General features: G+C 45.8%; 1 protein-coding gene across 2 annotated transcripts in view; it reads right to left on the bottom strand.

The window, feature by feature from the left end:
* Positions 1-18835, bottom strand: part of RBM45 (RNA binding motif protein 45) — a 453234-nt gene that overhangs the window by 387038 nt on the left and 47361 nt on the right. For both annotated transcript variants that reach the window (XM_086956199.1, XM_086956200.1), the window contains exon 3: positions 16516-16642. In XM_086956199.1, coding sequence (XP_086812325.1) covers positions 16516-16642 — 127 coding nt within the window. The remainder of the gene's footprint in view (positions 1-16515; positions 16643-18835) is intronic.

Below are 18835 nucleotides of genomic sequence, written 5' to 3'. Positions count from 1 at the left end.
CAGGCTTCTCATTCGTAAGAGACAACATACCCTTGTTGGATTTGTATTGATTGCTGTTACTAGAAAAGTCTGTGTCAGAACTAGGAATAATTGGGACTTGGCATGGTATATTGATAAAAACCAGGCATTGAAACAGTGATCCTTCTTAAATAAACTTGTCTCAGAAATGATGAATGCGTATGTATTGCAGACACAGATAGGCTGCCAGGATCTAGATAAGAATCACGTGGAGTGGACCGAGAGTCCCAAAAGATAGGCCTGTGATAGAAAATGATTAAAACTTGGAGTAAAGAGCAGCCACGTCCCGTGCTGTGGAAGGATTGGCACCTGAATCTGTCGAGTGCACTTGTCAAGTTCTCTGGCAATAACATTTGAAAAACCTTCTTGAGGTACAACATTTGAAAAATTTTGCGCAGAGATGACGAAAAATCCGGCGCTACATTTCTGACCAGCTAGTTGATGAGGAACTGAGAGGAAAAAACCTAACTCTATATTTGATTCAGAACCACTCCGACGGTCCCTGATGTATCCATAAGTAAGTTTGTGAATGTCTCGCGCAGATGAGGTGAAAGCGGTCACCATGAAGGCATAGTAGAAAAGAAATTGCCAAATTCTAGAGCATGTCCTTATGACATCACAATTAGAATTCCCAACAGACAAATGGCATCGGTGACCAAATTATATCCCAGAGATATTCCACCCTTATCCCACTTGGAATGGACTAAGGATGGCTCTAAAATAAGTCGTAGTTTCCTGGAAAAACGACTTCCTGAGTTAGAATTAGAGTCGAATAATACAGTTGTATACCGGATACTGGGTGGAACTTCTTGGAATAAAATGTGAAAACTGTCCTCGGGCACCACGAAAGGGTTGATCCCCGTACTGTAGAGAACCGAAGGCGCGGTATTGTCTGGCCAATATGATGGCCCAGAAGAGACATCTATAAAAAAGGTACGTCCATTATCTCAGTGTGAACTTGCGGGCGAAGAACTAAGGGTTCTTCCAACCTTAACTCCGCAACACAATGTTGCAAAACTTGGAGATGCTATGCGCACTGCACGGTGTTTTGTTGATGATCTCCTTCCACCCTTTTTGTTAAAAATTCTAGAAGCGTCAGTATAGGGGTTTTCATGGATACGCACATTCTGTGCCCCTATGTCAAAAATTGATCTTGTTAAGATAGCTAAAAGATTGCCTGCTGAACTGTGGGTGCAGCTCTTGTAGACAACTTCTCCTCCCAAACAATATGAAGAATTGACCTCTGTCGTGAGAAAGTAGACGTCAAAGAAGAAGCAAGCTGCGAGGATGTTTCTTGGTCGCCCGTGCAAAAAATGGGTCTGATTGAAGTTGAGAGACAAGACAAGCACGTTGAAATGTCTGGCGTTGGAAATATGTGCTTGAGGCTCGAGAGAGCCACCAGCGCCAATCTAGGCTTAAGCAGAGCTCAGATTCTCTGCCAATCTAAAATTTAAAGAGAAAAAACCTTCCGCCTCTATCCTGGTGACAAGGGTTTGACGAAAGCGCATCACCGTTCCTTACATGAGGAGTGTAATCCGCGAGCATCCGCCGGAGGATAGAATAATAAAGATTCATGCAAGATCTCGTCAAAGGACAGGACATGGCATCCCCAGAAAACCGAGGCTAAGAGTCTGGCTAAGACTTAAGCCATTCCAAGAAAATATGGCGTCGAGTAAAACGACATCACTCCATCCGGAGGATCTTGCTGAAAGGATGCTACGACTAATAAGTAGGCTACAGGAACACTGTACATAAACCCAACTGGATCAAGCTTCGACAAACCTAACCATGGATTGGGTCCAGCATCAAAGAGGTCAACCAAAAACATGACCCTCCGTGTCCACATAGGAAAACTGTTGCAGCCTTAAACTACTATGGAGGTGATTGCTGACGCTGTCAGTTTACAAACCCTCCGTAGACGTACTTCTTGTCGTCAACGAAACTGGTCCTTAACTTGGCCAACGTTAAATAATAAAACTCACCATCACTGAGGATGATTGATGAACAGAGTATTTTGTCGACTTAGAATGTCGTCGACGAGTCTGCTATTAACTAAGCTGAACTGTCGTCAATGGCCAACTGTTTACGGACCTAAAGCTTGCGGGCCAACTGTCGATGTGCCCACTGTTAATGGCCCCAATTGCACTGTTAATAGGTCCACTGTTGACAGCCAAGAGATGCTGGGCCCACTGCCAATGGGCAACTGCCGATGGACCACATGTCAAAAGGGCCACTGTCAGTGGCCCACTGGTATTGAGCCAACCGTCGCCAAAGCTTTCAGCGACTATGTCAGCTGAAGAGGCTCTCAAACGTCGACGAGGCTCTTCACCGTCGACGAGGCACCTCACCATCGACGAGGCTCCTCACCGTCGACGAGGCTCCTCACCGTCGACGAGGCTCCTCACCGTCGACGAGGCTCCTCACCGTCGACGAGGCTCCTCACCGTCGACGAGGGACACCCTGCACCGTCGACGAGGCTCGTCGTCGACGAGGCCCGTCGTCGACTATGCTTTCCCTCTACGATGCCACCCGCGCCGCTGACGAGGCTTAGCGTCGACGAGGCAAAAATGCACTTGAAGATGAGGCGGTTTGGTGACGAAGCTCTTTGTCCGTTGCGCAGCTCCCTGCGACTTACAACCAGTGCATAAGAGGGCACTGTCAACAGGATCCTGTAGCCCTGTGACACCGTAGAGCACCAGTGACGGCAGATTGTCGTCGTAAAATACAAAGAGCGTCTTGTCAACCAGCTGGCACGTTCTCAGAAGAAAAGTGCGCAGAACGAGTCTAAACGCCTGAGAGTAAATCTCGTGGGCGTAGATTAGGGAGGCAGACTCAGAGTAGGTCAAAGACCCTTTACTTTAGAAGCAACCTCAGTTGGTGAAGTAAAGCCAAAAACATCACTGCAACATTAAGGTACCATATAAATAATGAAAATCCACCCACATCAGAAAGGGGGTAGAGCCAAATCACAAGAACATCCCCCTCTCATCCTACCATGTCAGCGACAGGCAGAGAAAATGATCCATATAAATGTGAAGATAACCGGAAACGGTCTCAGCTTTCCACAAGTGACCTAGGGTCAACAAATAGACTTCATGTAAGAAGATATCACAAAACTGTGAAATATGAAGATTTTTTTTTTTTTAATATAAATGAAGTAAATGATGAAACTGAGCAGAGCTCAGGGAGACTCCCTTCACACGACGTGCGGTAAAAAATCTGACAGCCTGAGCCTCTGGGGAGAACCTTCTGGTGTGTGCGGTCGCCTGATTGGCTGCAGTTTGGGCTATACAAAATGACAGGGATGGTCACTAATGTGGAAGTTTTTTCTACTGTAGCTGGGGCTACTTTACTTCCTGGTTTAGTATAACTGGTATTTGCTATATATTTTTGGCATACTATTACTTTATGTACCGTGGGACTCACACTCCGACGACGGGGAATGATTCAGGCATGTGAATCTATGAAAGACACCCCTAATACTGGAGAAACACCTTGTGTGGTGTCCTTTCATTTGGTATTCAAGGGATTATAATTGTTAAACCAGCTTGCTTCACATGCTCTCTTAAATTTTAGCTTAAGACTGCTGGTCCATGCTACCACTAGGATAGCTGGTCTATAAGGTTGACTTTACAACCACCATCATAAGGGTCGTTTAGACTGGTGCAAGGTGCCCACTAGAATAGTGGACAACATATGCCAGGCTAACTTCTCACAAGAGGGATGCATGAGGAGATCATCCCTAGGAAAGGTTTGAACATCCGAACTGAAACGTACTCTTTTTGTTGCAATAAGCGAGCCATCTTGCAGATCTTGTGTTGTCTTTCTTTTGAGACGAAAGCCTGAGCGAGATGGATGTCCAGTGTGGCTCCCAAGACTTTCTTTGAGATGGAATGAGATGGGATTTTTTGAACTTTAGGGAGAGACCCAGAGACTGGAATAGAGACAGGCCCCTTTGAAAATATGCGCTTGCTGCAGTGAAAGAACTGGTCTTGATAAGGCAATCGTCCAAGTATGGGAAGATTTGAATGCCCTCTAAGTGAAGATGTGCTGCAACCGGAGCTATAACCTTTGTGAAACCACGGGGCGCTGCACGAAGTCCAAAGGGGAGAACTTTGAACTGAAAATCCCTGCCAGCCACTCTGAACCATAAGAATTTTCTGTGCTTGGGGAGGATCGGCACATGAAAATAAGCGTCTTGAAGGTCGAGGGTGGCCATGTGATCCCCCATAGAAAAAAGTTGGAGTATTTCTTGAAGTGTTAACATTCGGAAGGTCAACTTCTTTAAGTATTTGTTGAGGGTGCGCAAGTCGAGGAAGGGACGCCAGTCCCCCAATTTTTTCTTTGTGAGGAAAAATCTTGAGTAAAAACCTGTTCCCCTTTGCAAGTAAGGAACTTTTTCGATCGCTCCCTTCTGTATCATTGATTGTATTTGGGTGAAAAACTCCTTGATATGAGCCGGAGACGGGCCCTTGGGAGGAGAATTTGGTGGGACTTTCATGAATTCTAAATTGTGTCCTCTGGCCACCTTTATCCAGGACCCACTTGTCCGTAGTAATTGCGGACCAGTTCGAGAAGAATCAGGATATTTTTCCTCCAACTTTTGACTGGAGGGAGGGCAGAGATGGTGGCAGGTGGCATGTCTCTCTGTTTTTTATTGGAATCTCCTCAGCGGTAGGAGGACTTCCTTCTGGACTGTGTGTAAGAGTTACCCCACTCTCCGTAAGATTGTTGTTTGTAGGGTTGGTACCTCTGGTTCGATTGAGAGGTGTGATATGACCTTTTTTGATTGTAATTTCCTCTGTTGGAAAAGGAACCGCGCCCTTTAGCCCCTCGAAAGGAAGACTTGCGAAACTGCAGACTTCCCAAAGATCTCGCCCTTTCAGTGTCCTTTTTAGTAGCCTGTAGGGCCTCGTCAACATGCTGGCCAAAAAGAAACTCGCCGTCAAAAGGCATGTAGACTATCTTGGTATGGACCTCCTGGCGAAACGATGTGGACTTTAGCAATCCCCGTCTCCTCAAAACAGCTGCACCCGCTAGCTGTCTAAAACCAGTAGACGCTAAGTCTAGTGCTGCGTCGATCATCTCTGCTGAAGCCTGTTCACCGTCACTCAATATTTGCTTTGCTTCAGTTTTCGCCGGATCTGGTAGCATGTCTACGTAGGGGGAGATGTCGGACCACATTTGCCTGTCGTATCTCCCTAATATCGCTAGGGAGCTCACAGCTCTTAGAGTGGTTGCTGCCATTGTGGAGACCTCCTTCCTGATGGAGTCCAAACGCCTGCCATCATCAGGTGGAGCCGAAATAGGTGAAGAGGGGTTCCTGGCCAGTCTTTGCGCCGCTTGAGCAACAACCGAATCAGCCTTAGGTTGCCCTATTAGGCATGCAGGAGAATTGTCCGGTGCCTTGTACTTTATGTCTAAGCGGGGCAATACAGCCAGAAGGGAATTGGGTGCAGCCATAATCTTTAAACCCTCGTTCCATATTAAGTCAATGATGGGAATAGTTTTCACTTGCCTTCGTGGCTGATCTTTAAAATCATAAGAAAGCACTTGTCTTTCTTTGTTTCCATTGGGATTCGGAATCTTTTGGTCGGTCTTTCCATGAGGAGATGGAAATCTACGACGTCTACTGGAGGCGAATTAGCCGCAGCTGGAGCCGAAGGTGGGGTGTCTGAATTTGGTAGTTATCCCACTCCGACAGACTAGATTTGTCATCCACCTCTCCTTCCTCTCTATCCTCATCCGTGGTGTTTGCTTCCTGAGAATGATGAGATGGTGCTGGAGAAGGTGGTCTTGGAAATCTGAACGTGGATGTAGAGGCCTGAGGCATCGGAGTGGATGGGAGAGATGCCGTCGACTCCGACGGAGGAAAACGACGATAGTAATCGTCTAACATGTATTGTAAATTATTAAGAAGGGCCAAAAGGTATTTGTGCTGAGGGCACCGTGGTAGGAGCTTGACATACAGATTCAGAGAACTGTTTCTCCCCTGGATCCTCCTCTTGATATTTAATAAGTAATTCAGATGGACTAGTAGCGGTGCAGAATCTGTCGTCTACATCTGATTTCTCTTCGTCTTCATCTGAATCCAACAGTTGGTCAGGCAACTTAAGTGGTGATAGAGTTTGTAATGATGAACCATGTCTCTCAAGCAGAGAAGGTGAAGAAATCGGCTGGGCAAAAGAGGTTGTAGATGGTGTGGAAGACCATACTTTTAGTGCTGTACACGTCGATAAACGTGGCATCGACAGTTTTATCGTCGACGGAGATGGTGTCAACGAGACAGTCAACTTAAGTGTTGGTGTAATCTTCGTCGATGTTTGACGACAAGGTATCCTTCGCCGATGGGCCAGTCTTCTTCGACGTCGAGGCAGTCTTAGTCGACGGTGGGGTCGTCAACGTCGAGCCAGTCTTTGTCAACTGAGCACTCGTTGATGGGTTAGTCTTCATAGACGGTGGGGTCGTTGACGGTGGGCCAGTCTTCGTCGGCGGAGCACTCGTCGACGGAATCTTACTTCCTTTAATAATCGACGACGGAGCGTCGACGATGGAGGGCATTACCTTCGTCGACAAGATAGGTCTTACCACCACAGAGACCAGCGTCGACAGCGAAGAGGCTAACGACATTATCATCTTGGGTTTAGGAAATGAAAAGGTGACTGCAGAGCTTGAAACCAGATTTTCTCCCAGACATCTTCAAAAGGAAACGAGAAGAACAGACAATAACAACTATAATAACAATGTTACTACGGAGAGTCCCAAGAAACCGTTGGCGTCGACGGCGCGGAAAAAAGGGAACTGACTTCATCACGCCGACGAGGCCCTATTATGGATCCAGTGACGTCAGCGGGGTCGCGAGCGGAGTCGTACCCTCTGTGACGTCCATGACCTTGCCGGTGTGGAGAGCTACAAAAGTTTCCGATTGGCTGCTGCGCAGGGGATATCCACAAGGTGAGGAATCCACTGGCAGATGTATGTATCAGAAGCCACTTCAGAAAGGGGGTTGTCCTGGTCTTTAATCTTCTGTAGCCATAGAAGAAGGCGTCCCTCCCTGTCTCCGAGGGTCTTTTGAGAGAAGGTCCTGCAGATTTTACACTCCATCACCTCATGATCAGGATAAAAGCAGTAGATGTACTTTTTGTGGGGGATCTTCGTTAAAAAGACGAAGCTTTCCACAGGATTCACAAGGCCTGAAGAGAGATTTTTTAGTAGAAGACATCTTGGATGAAGAAATCCAGTCAGAAAAGTGAAGTACTGAGCAGAGCTCAGGGAGACTCCCTTCACACAACGTGCAATAGAAAATCTGAGAGCCTGAGCCTCTGGGGAGAACATTCTGGTGGGTGCTGTCACCTGATTGGCTGCAGTTTGGACTATACAAAATGACTATGATAGTCATGAGTGTGGAAGTTTTTCATCATCAAGAAAACTTTATTTCGGTAAAAATATCATAAAAAGTATGCTAGAAACATATAAAAGCAAGGTACACATAGATGACAAAATAAATTAGTTCTTACAAAAATAATTTCTAAAACATTTTCCAAATGGGCACAATTGAGCATAATTCGTACATATGAAACCCCAGTTAAAATAGTAAGTATAAAAAGAATTATTTAAAAAGTACAGGGAAAAAACCTTTGACTGACATTCCAGTCAAATGCCACGGTGGCGTTACACATGAATATATGTATCGACCTGTATACTCATTCAACAAAGTTTCTGCGCTTGTGCCACATAGCTGCCAAATATTGCAATACGGCAAATATGATAAAATCAGTTGTGTCATACTTTAAAAACTCTAAGTGCTTGCATACAATGACTAAAGCCCAGATTTTTACACAGGGGTACGAGCCAATACTTCCTCGATGTGTCATACGCCGGGCAAAAAAAGAAGACATGGAGTTCAGTTTCAGTCTCATAATTTCAAGCTGGGCAATTCTTCGGAGTGAGGGGTGACCACTTGCTAGTAAAAACTCGGAGGGGTAGAACACCATGCTACAATTGAACATACAATTTTTTAGCTAAAATTGGGTATATGACATCTAGAAAGGGCTCGAAAGAATAATGATCTTTCCCATGCAAGAAGGAGACAGTAACGGTGCCAATTTGAGGATTACACTGTGCTGCGTTAAGTTTATCAGAACGATAGATGGTCGCAAGCATAGATCTTGAGGTGGCTTTACATTCCCTCTCTGTCTATAATTGATCAGCTCTGGTGTCACCTAGAGCCTGCGCCAGAACCTAAGCTGTTTTAGTGCTAGCTCTTCATCAATTGATCTAATTTCCCAGGTCCAGCCTTAGAGGAAGGAGCGGAGTACTAGGTGGGAGTCCTAAAAGCGGTCTTAAGAATGTATTCTCTATCCTAGTAACTTCAGACCTATTGCAGTGTCCCCAGAGTTCTCCCCATACATACTGGCACCCCTAGCTTGCGATTTGTAGAGTTCCAACGGGGTGCCAACAGGTTTGTTGGTGGACTTATTGGATAATTTGAGAATTCCTCCAGCTAGTTGAGCCAGTTTAAGTTGCGATTTGGTTTGCTGGGGGCCCCACGACAAGTTCTCGTTAATGGTGACCTCCAGATAGTCAAAAGGTATCTACCCTATCGAGTCTTGTCGACCCTAGAATTGGGTTCGGCCGAGTTGTCCTGGGGGGATTGAAGATCATAAATTTGGTTTTGAGGGAATTGATCTCCAGTCCCCGAGCAGTGCAGAATTCTTCAAAGCCATCCAATGTTCGCTGAATACCCATCGGAGACTTAGAAAGTAAAAGGGTGTCCTCAGCGAACATGATGGCAGGCACCCTGTTGCCAGCTAACTTAGGAGCATTGTTGTCCTGTACTTCATTAAGTTGCGCGATATCCCCGTTGACAAAGAGGCAGAACAGGGTCGGTGCAAGCACGCAGCCCCGCCTTACCCCCCTGCCAACGGGTAATTGGGACGACAGGGCGCCACTTTTCCCACATCTAACCTGGGCAAAATTTGCCTCATGCAACCTCATCAGTACTGATAGAAGGCAAGTAGGGATACCCAACTCGAGAAGTACACTCCAGAGCTTCCCCTGGGGAACAAGATCGAATGCAGAGCGGAGGTCCAAGAATGCCAAATAGAGGCTGCCACCCTCTATTCTCACTGTTTTCCAATGCAAGAGTAGTAAGCAAAAAATGTGGTCCACCATGGAGGTATTCTTCCTAAACTCTGCCAGATAGGGACTTAGAATTGCAAACTCCTCTATCCAATCTTGCAAGCAGTCCAGAATGAGTCTCGCAAAGATTTGCTGGGGGACGTCGATGAGGCTTATGGGTCTGTAGTTGGATGGGAGGAGAGGAGAGCCCTTTTTAGGGCTCGGACTCCTCCCCACTGAAAGTGGGAGGAGTTTCGAGAACTAATGTTAAAGAAGAAAAAAAAGTATCTCCTAGGGCTTTGGCCGAGACAAATTCCACACATTCCTTTGCGTGTTCTGTCATCTGGCCAGTGATTCGTGTTCGTTGTGTTGTCGTTTTAATAGGCTTGAAGTGATAGGGTAAATGTAGTTTTGTTCCGCCATTTTGGGCATATTTCGTTCGTGCTCGCGCAAAGAAGTACATTAATTATAATTAGGAGCTGTCAGGGTGCCTCCGTAAGTGAATGCAGATGGCCGGGCGCGTTCACCATTCAGCAGCGCTCATGCCAGGCCGGGAAATGGCCACAGAGGATCTTGTGGCGTTGCGTCCTCTGCGGGTCTTAACGGGGATTACTAGCCAGCCCCAGTGACCGGAACACAACGTGATTCTAGTAAACATTCCACTGAAAAGCGCCCATCGCCTTTTAATAATTCGTTAAAGCATAAACCGCCGCGAGCCTCTCGGAAAATAATTTCCTCTTGGTGTCCCAGGGACCACCCGCATGGCGGTGGCATTAATTCAGATTTCCCAGTCACCTCTTTCTTCCGCGCCAACAACGCCCACTCGCTAACAGCGTGGGTGCTCCAGTCTATTGGGAAACGGAATCCGGCGCCTATGAACCTTTCCGCTCCCAGCGCGAGGCGGAGTAAACAATTCATTTATGTGCGGAGGGGGAACCAGGAATGAAAACAACAAACCTTAAATGGGGTTAAGGTGGATCGAGAACCGATCTCTCCACGGACCAACTGTCCCTTGTTATGCAGGAAACGTTTCTGTATGTTGATAAGAGTTTAATTTCCTTGCAAATCGCTATTTGGCTTCGAAGGCCGTGTTGTTGCCTGGGGCAGGTAGGATACACAAGGTGCACGTGAGGTGAAGCAACAATGCCTTGCTTTTTAACCCAGTGTCTTGTGTTCGATCTCAGGCTTGGGTAGAGGCGGTGAGCAGGTGAAACGTGAGCCTGCTGTGGCTCCCCAGGGATCGCGTTCAAAAAGAGGGAAAGTACCGCTAATGCGTCAAACTGGCAACGTGATAACTTTAGTGTACTTCAGTTTATAGGATTGGGCAACTGGTACCCGTACTTTATCTTTATCTGCACGAAGCTGCAGCACCGGCTCCAAAATTGTTTTCGCTTCTGGGGATTGTTATTAATCTTATGGCCCATAAAGCTGCCCGATGAGCGAACTTAAAAAGAATGTTTATTTTTTGTTTTTATTCCAACTGGAATTTATTATACCACTTGCATCGAATGTTTTCAGCAACTTCGATGTGGGCTTCCACAGGATCGGGCCCTACGTCCTGCTGTTCTTAATCTTCCTACTTTCTGGGGCAAGACCGTCACCTCAATTACCGTAAAATTTAAAGTCCAGGTAGCGCCCGACCTACAAGGGGCCCTGCTCGGGTTTTCGACCATCATTTTAACATTGCACGCTTAAATAATCCAGGGGTATCTGGGCAAATGCCAGGATTGAATAACTTTAAAAGAAAAATATTCTTGGCCTTCGATTTAAACACTTTAAGACAAGCGAATAGTTTTTATATGTATATTGTCTATGCACTTTTGTACTGAGTTTTGTTCTTTAATGAAACAATGTGTACATTGTATGCAATAGCAATGAAGTGAGTGAAGCCTGATTATTCGACTTCCTCTGCATTCCGAAACCCTTGGCTGCCCCGCCTTCCTTCCGACCTCGCAGCTCTTCGAAACGGCCATAGAAACGACAAACCATACCAATTTTTTCACCCTTGGCGCTTTGAAGCGCCAGAATCTACTTTAAACTAATATCATTTCATTTCCTTCTGCCATAGTCCTTGTTCTCTCTCTCATCTAAGTAATTGTATTGTTACCAAAGTATTTATTATCAGAAAACAGTACAAGGTAATAAGGTTGTACACCGGATATGTAACTTGAATGACTATATAAGTAGATGAGTGGTAGAGGTGACTAGTGATGAATTGGAAAATCCAATTAAAGTCGACTTCATCCATTCCCCCTCAGCGCTTCGATTCGCCTGTAGTTTTAACTGAGTGCTATGCAAGCTGCTTGAAACACCATGCACCCTTCACCTCCCCACCCATCTTTTAGCACTTTGAAACACCCTTATAATAATAGCACAGTCAATAAACAAGCGATCACTTGCTATGTGACATCTGGACCAGGTAGCCCCTCCCTCTTATCCATCATTGAGCCGAGTGCATGTGTAGGAGGGGCAGACTTGTGCAGTTCGTCAGAAGTAAGCTGGTTCCTCTGTCTTGACAGTTAACATTTACGCAGACGTGATGGATTACCACCGGCAGTTTGTGCGACATTGGGAGTGTGCGGGTGAGCAGTGTGTGAATGTTACGGGGCAGTGTGTGAGTGTGCAGAAAACACCACACACACATAACGCACACACAAACCACACACCTCAGTCTCTCAACACCACACACTTGTCACCACTCAACACAACACACTCACCACCACACTCACTCCCCAGGCTCACCCCCACAGACTCACCAGCACACACTCACCAGCACACAGAAAACAACACACACAACAACACACCCCCAGCCGTCAATGAATGCTTTCACCATGCACAAACACCAACAACCATCATCCATCTGTGCACGCTTTTACCAAGCACACACCCACCAGCCGTCAGTGCACCCTTCCACCAGGCACACACACCTCCAGCCGGCAGTGCACTTTTCCACCAAGCAATCGCAGTATGGTACACTTTACTTTTAAACATATTCATATAAAGCACAGCATGCCACCATTGGTAAAATTACAATTCAACCAACATACTTCCACTACACACCACATGCACACACTCCATAACACATGGCAAAAAGACATTGGCATTTACAATGCCATTAGCTCAAACTCAAATAAATCCGAGCCCGATTGCATTTCTAATGCTTGTTATGTATTGGGACAATCTCTACACCCAGCCAAGTACAAGGAACCGCCATACCTCTCAAGAGAGCATTAAAAACGGTCTGAAGATAAGAACCCCAGATTTTTGGCTCGTGCTTAAAAAGAACACCCGGAAGTTTATCCAGGCCTGGTGCTTTGCCTGAAGCGAGTTTAGTAATTGCATTACAGATTTCCACCACGGTAAACTCAATCACCTCTGACTGCGTGTTAAGTGGAGATTGAGTTGATAAAAGATCAGGGTCATCAGAGATGCCCTCAGTGGAGTCCAAGGCCCGATAGTGGCCTTCCCAGACTTCCGCCGCTATATTGGGTTCAATGGCTACTTTCTGCTCGCTACTGCCATTATTTATAATGGACCAGAATTTGCGAAAGTCTTTAGCATCTAACGCAAATGTTAAACTGGCTCACTTATCATAATCCCATTCTTCTTTTGCACACTTGGTTATCCTTTTATAGTGTGCCCTCGTTTCTTTAATTGCAGTTCTATTATTATCTTCTATGGCCTTCCTGCAACTAGTATTGTACCAAGAACGATGAGTGGCCCTATTTCCCTTCTTAAGAACATGGGGGTTGAGTACTTCTGCCAATTTACTTACTAGGCCCTCATGGAGAGCCTCCATCTTATTAAAGTAATCAGGGGGCACAAGTGGATTGGATAGGTCTGCAGCCTCCATGAAAGATGGGATCGCCAGGCTGTAAAGTTTTGCAATTTGTTCCGGGTGCTCCAACAATTTGTGCTATCTCACTCTACGCCTGTCATTTGATAGAGTGAGATCACCAGCATTAACCCCGGAAGGTAATACACCACTCTTACTGGTATTAGTCAAGTCCAGTTCCAAAATTTGGGCCTTATAGTCGCTATCAACTCTTGTAAAAAGATTGAGATCTATTACCTTCGACCATAGCCTTGTCCCAACCAAAATGTAATCAAGGAAGGACGTTTGACCAGGTTTGTTAAATTTAAACTTAGCTGGGGTATCAGAAGGGGTGCGACCATTACATACTCGCAGGGAGTGAGTTAGAGTTAGTGTCATGATCTGTATAGCTAGCGGTGTCCATGCCCTAGCCAGTGGAGCCTGGATCAGAGGAATAGACCAATGTTCGTCCTCTGCCGCTAAAACAACTTTACTCAGACCCACAATTGGCTCGTATTGACAATTTAGATCCCCCTCCACCAGGAGATAGGTACTACTTGGGATTGTTGAAATAAAAAGGGACAAGTCCTCGATAGTATTGGACTCTTTGGTTATACTGACAGGGCGGGAATAAACATTAATCAATGTTAACTTACAAGCATTAGGCAGGGCAAGAACTACACATTGAATGTCTTTAGAACAGGCATTTAGTGGCATTACCGTGCAGCCTAAATGGGAGCCAACCCAAATGGTAAGTCCCCCTGAGGGACGGCCTTTCCCTCTCCAGACTGCCGGGACAGAGAACGAAGCAAATCCTACCCGATGTTGCTCCGTCCGGGCTCAGGTCTCTTGAAAGAGGCACACATCGCATCCATCCACAAAAGAACCCCATTCAGGATAGGTCAACTGGTTAGCCAAGCCTGCCAAATTCCAAGATATAATTCTAAGTTTCTCCACTTTTGTACTCGCATCCAAACTCTTAAATGCCTCATCGTGTCTCCCCAATTAGGCCCACAGTGGTTAGTAGGGGGGGCGATAGATGGCCTTCCGGAACTAAGTCTAGCACGGACTCCTTAGGTCTATCAATAGGGGGTGGACTGCCACTTGGAATAGCAAGGATCGAGGTACCCACCTTGCTTCTTGGAACATTCCCACCCCCTACAGAAATATAAAGTTTTGTAATACCAACATCCGCCTCCCCTCGCTCTATCTCACAAACTGCCCTATTTCTATCCACAAAAGTGGACTGCAAGTTTCAGGGATTCAGTCAATCCACCAAATCCAGGCAGCTATATCTATTTTGCAGGTAAACGGCCGGAGGAAATAGAGGTTCTGTGAACCTGCCCAGACTATGATCACCCGCTGCCAAGCTCCCTGCAGCCTTCCGAACCCGTTCCGTACCCAGACTAGTGCACAGTGAACCGGAGGGGTAAAAATGTGACAGTGGATGTGACTGAATAACTGACACGGGCCTGGACTGACATCACTCGCAAATATAATTCCCCGTCCGTGTATCTATAAAATTTATCAGGATACAATCTCCCTTTGTGTCCTTTTCTCTGTAACCCACCCATGACACTCTATGAACAAACAAGATTTCACTGGTTGCATGTGGCGGAAGAGGTCTATTTTTGTTAAGCCAGTCCGTGACCTTGTTCTTTAATGTCAAGTATGATTCCTCACTATCATTCCTAAGCTCAGGTACCCCAGCTAGGACCACTACGTATGGGCTAGGTTCAGGTGGTAAATCAATGTTTCTAGGCAGTGTTTTGTTAGTGCGTGGATGATGTGGGGATACAGGCACACCGCATTCTTTTCTAGGTGTTAATTTGCTTTGTGAATGCTGTTCCCCACCACAATAAGGAACATTCAAACACTGGCCCTACCTTGGTCAATGCCACACTACCAGCTCCCATTGCGCATTCGTCATCTGCCACAGTCCTCAGTCTGCCCGTATTATTTAGGTCAGATGGAATAAGAGAACGGTCAGGTATTAAGGAGGAAAATTGTTGTTGAGGAGTTTGTTTATCACTAGGATAACTTAGCCTAGCTAAAATCCTAGAGTTTCGATCGGAAGCATTAGTGAGGGTTACTACATTTTCTTCCAAGGCAGCCAATCTGTTTGTAAGTGGTAGCAAACAGTCAGCAATTATAACCCTCACTTTAGCCCAGAATGCGTCATTAGGTATAGACAGAGGACCCTCTAACGTGTTGGAATCTATCAGGACCACTAGTGGCATCTCTGGCTCAGTCTCAAAGTTCAGTCCCAAGGATGTCCCTCCTTCCTCTCCAGGCCTTGTTGGCTTCGATTTATTGGAACAATTTTTCTTTGAATGACCACCCTCCCGCTTCTTTTTATTGGCACCTAAGACGTCCTTTGCAAGTTCCTTTCTTCTCACAGAGGGGGCGGATTTCGACCTGGTTACTCCACATGGAAACTGATCTTATATACTGCTCTCCTGCACACAATCGGCCAGGGCAGGAATACTGGTGCTCGCCCCAGTTGCCATGGGGGTATGGGGAGCTTCCATTTGGGAGTCCACCATAGACGGATGGTCGATGCGGATAGTTGAGCCATAGACGGGAGAGCAAACTGACAAGAGTCCTCCGAGGGACGATCGCTTAGCAGATAATGGGTCAAGCGATAGCAGTCGTTCCGTGACTGCTATCTCATTGGCAAGTACGTTCGTAGCTCTCGTGATAAAATAGCCCAACGTTCCCATCATGCGCCCCCCTTCGAGCCCATCTTTTCCTTTTTAGCACCATTCGCCATTATAGTTGTTTAAACAATTCACTGGTTTAAGTCCTCCCGTTAGTAAGGATTGAACAGGGGCAATGAATCTTACCGCGCTTCAGCGAGCACGGTTATCCCGGCCCAAACGTTAGGGAATGGGCCCAGCCCAGCCTGCTCCCGTCTCAAACGGGCTCAAACAGGCCCGGCCTTGGTCCGGGCTGGGTCCCTAGGCGCGGTGGGAGAGGCTGCGCTATGAGCGCGTCGGCTTAGCTTCCCCCTCACTCGCGGCAGCTGGTCAGAGCAGCAGTGCACTCTGGGGACTGTGGTTTCCCCAGAGTGTACAGGCAGTGTGTCGAGCGTGGCGCTACCCCTGGGACCCTCGTCCCACCAGGGGTTCCCCTGTCTGTGCTGGCGTTGGCTCCGTGGGTGGCAGGCAATCAGGGCAAACAACAAAGCAGCAAAGGTTCCCGCAAAGGTTTTAACTCTTGTAGCTTAGGGCTACTTTACTTCCTGGTTGGTTATTACCAAGGTTTTTGGTTATTATGTGCATATTATTGCTTTTTATGTACTGTGGGACTCCCACTCCGACGACGGGGAATGATTCAGGCATGTGAATCTATGAAAGACACCCCAATACTGGAGAATCTTAACTAACATACACATCTTTATAGTGCACCTCAAGCTTGCGAACCAGGAACGCTGGGTTTTAAGTGAGTGGTGTTTTCTTACACACTAGAAGAGATTACTGGTTTGCCATCTGCCTACATGCATTTAACTATTGTAAAAATACAGCAATTTGAACATAGCATCAAGAAATTAAGAAGCTCACTTCGATCGCAGTTCTCTATTGCCAAGGCAGCTTGAGATGGCTTCAAAAAACGCACATAGCCAAGGCCTTTGCTCTCTCCTGTATTCTTGTTCTTAATAATGCTGCAGTACTCTATGTCACCAAATGCCTAGAAAGAGGAAGAATTTGTATTATGGGTACATTTAAAAGTAATACAGACAAATAAAGTGGATTAGTTTATTTAGAATGCATACAGCTATTAGAAAAGGCAACAGACAAGTTATCTAATATTTATGCTCGCGGTTCCCCTGATAAGGTACATTACATAGAAATAAAGTGGATAAACAAAACTTTGAAAACCAAGACAAATATTAAAAAACGTTTTAAGACTTGAAAAAGAAAAGATGCAGCCCCACTGCAGTATAATTGCATTGCCTTTTTAGGTTTTGGCATCCTTCATTTGCTTTCTTTTGACGAAGAACTTCAACCAGTATTCAGTTTTACTCTATCCTTATGATCTTTTTTTTTCCTGTCAAAGTTGGTCACATTGGAGAAGAAATAACACCTACACCTGCTAAAACACTGATAGCTGCTATAGAGTACAGACCTTGGCAGTACTGAGTAGGGTGAAGGGCAGACCCTAATTAGGACCCCTTCTGCCTTTGACAGTCAAAGTATGGGTACCTGGTAAGTAGTCAGGGAGGCTCTACTAGGATTGAGCTTAAGAACTGCAATCATCAACCTACAACAACAGTCTGGTGATGATTTCTTTGAGTACCCGAGTATGTTGTTCTCACTACCAGTTGGATAGGGGCTTCAACTATAGCTATTATTGGTTGAAGAGCAGACAATGCTCAAGGATACAAGGTACAGCTGGTAAACATTAAGGGGTAAAATGAGCTTCAATAGAGTTTAACCTCAATGTAAAAATGTCAAGCGCTGGGAAAGCTGAAGCACAGAATCACAAGCTGTACCCACCCCACCTCTCTTTTTATGGGGCACAGCCCATGGACCCACAAAACAGGATATTCTGTTTTCCTCCATCAAAAGATCCCCCTGCAACAAGGGACCAATAGATGGACAGACTAAATTGACAGAAAATATCCACACTTCACACCAGAATAGCAAGCATAGGAAGAGCAAGATTTCTTTCCCTGAACGCAATGCTTAGAAGGTTTCTCCCAGATGAAATTCCACTTACTAGACACCACAGACCTTCGGATCGATTGGTCAGGTGCTCCTCTGAGCTAGTAACAGGATGAGGTAGCCGTCACTTGCAAAAAGGGAGGAAATCTAAGGTTAATAGCCTATAATGTTAAGCTGGCTCACTTGACAACCCCATGCTAAACAGAGTGCGAAGTTGGATTCCTCTTCAGAGGGACAATACTTCTGTGGCAAAATGTATCAACGAATTAGCAGTCCAATATCCAACCCCGTCGAAACTGTGACAAATTACTCCCTTTACTATCAATTGGAAATATGGCTTCAGGCAGACTATCTGCTGGGTCTCACAAAAATAGGGGCAGATGTGTTAGTATGTTTTTTTCTGGATAAAACAGTAACGAGTCTCACAGGCTTGTTAGCAGCCTAGCTCAGCACCCAGAATCTAAGCTTCTTCAACCGGAGGCTTTGTTCTGACGCGTATGCCTTGGATGAATTCATGCAGAACTGAGGCCCAGGCATAAACTACTTCTCTCCACCTTTTATAAAAATTCCTAGGGCCAAAGTTTATGACCAGAGAAAAAAGCTCCTTGCAATCTTAATTACTTCTCTGGATGGCGCAAACATAGTTTATAGCTTTGAATGAATTGTTTGCAATACAGGTGAAGCACCTAGTCCTCGATGCAATGTGCCCACCCTACCTGCTCATGCAAAGGCAGTACGTGCCTGGCATCCTGGTGATTTCCTGGACACGATGGGCCGTCCTGGGACTTTCACTAGGTTAACTCTTCATTTACTAGTCAAGAAATGCTTGGATAGGTATCAACATCTTAATTTCACTAAAGTAGTACCCATCCAGTTTTTTTCACACATTAAACCAAGGCAAATTGTACTAGTTGATGAACGCCTGTAGGCCCATATTTTTGATGGACTATGACTATCTTGGCGGGAAAATAGTAAAGCACCCTATGGGGTGTGCACTATAGGGGAAAATCAGAGAACTACAGAAGCTCAATATCCAAGTTTTCATTGGTGGGACATGAAGATGGCTATTGACTGGTTTAAGGAATGTGAAAACCACGAAGGCCTTGACTTAAAGCCTTGTCAGGTACCTAGCCTAATTTCTCCCAAAGCTCTCTGCAATGTCAGGGTTTTGGAGTTTACCTCTTGTGTTCTACCCCAGAACCGAAGTCCTTCTTAA

The sequence above is a fragment of the Lissotriton vulgaris genome, chromosome 2_1 (assembly GCF_964263255.1).
Source record: "Lissotriton vulgaris chromosome 2_1, aLisVul1.2, whole genome shotgun sequence".
Classification (NCBI taxonomy): Eukaryota; Metazoa; Chordata; class Amphibia; order Caudata; family Salamandridae; genus Lissotriton; species Lissotriton vulgaris.
The sequence above is the reverse complement of the archived record's forward strand: the minus strand, read 5'-3'. Positions and strand labels throughout refer to the sequence as shown.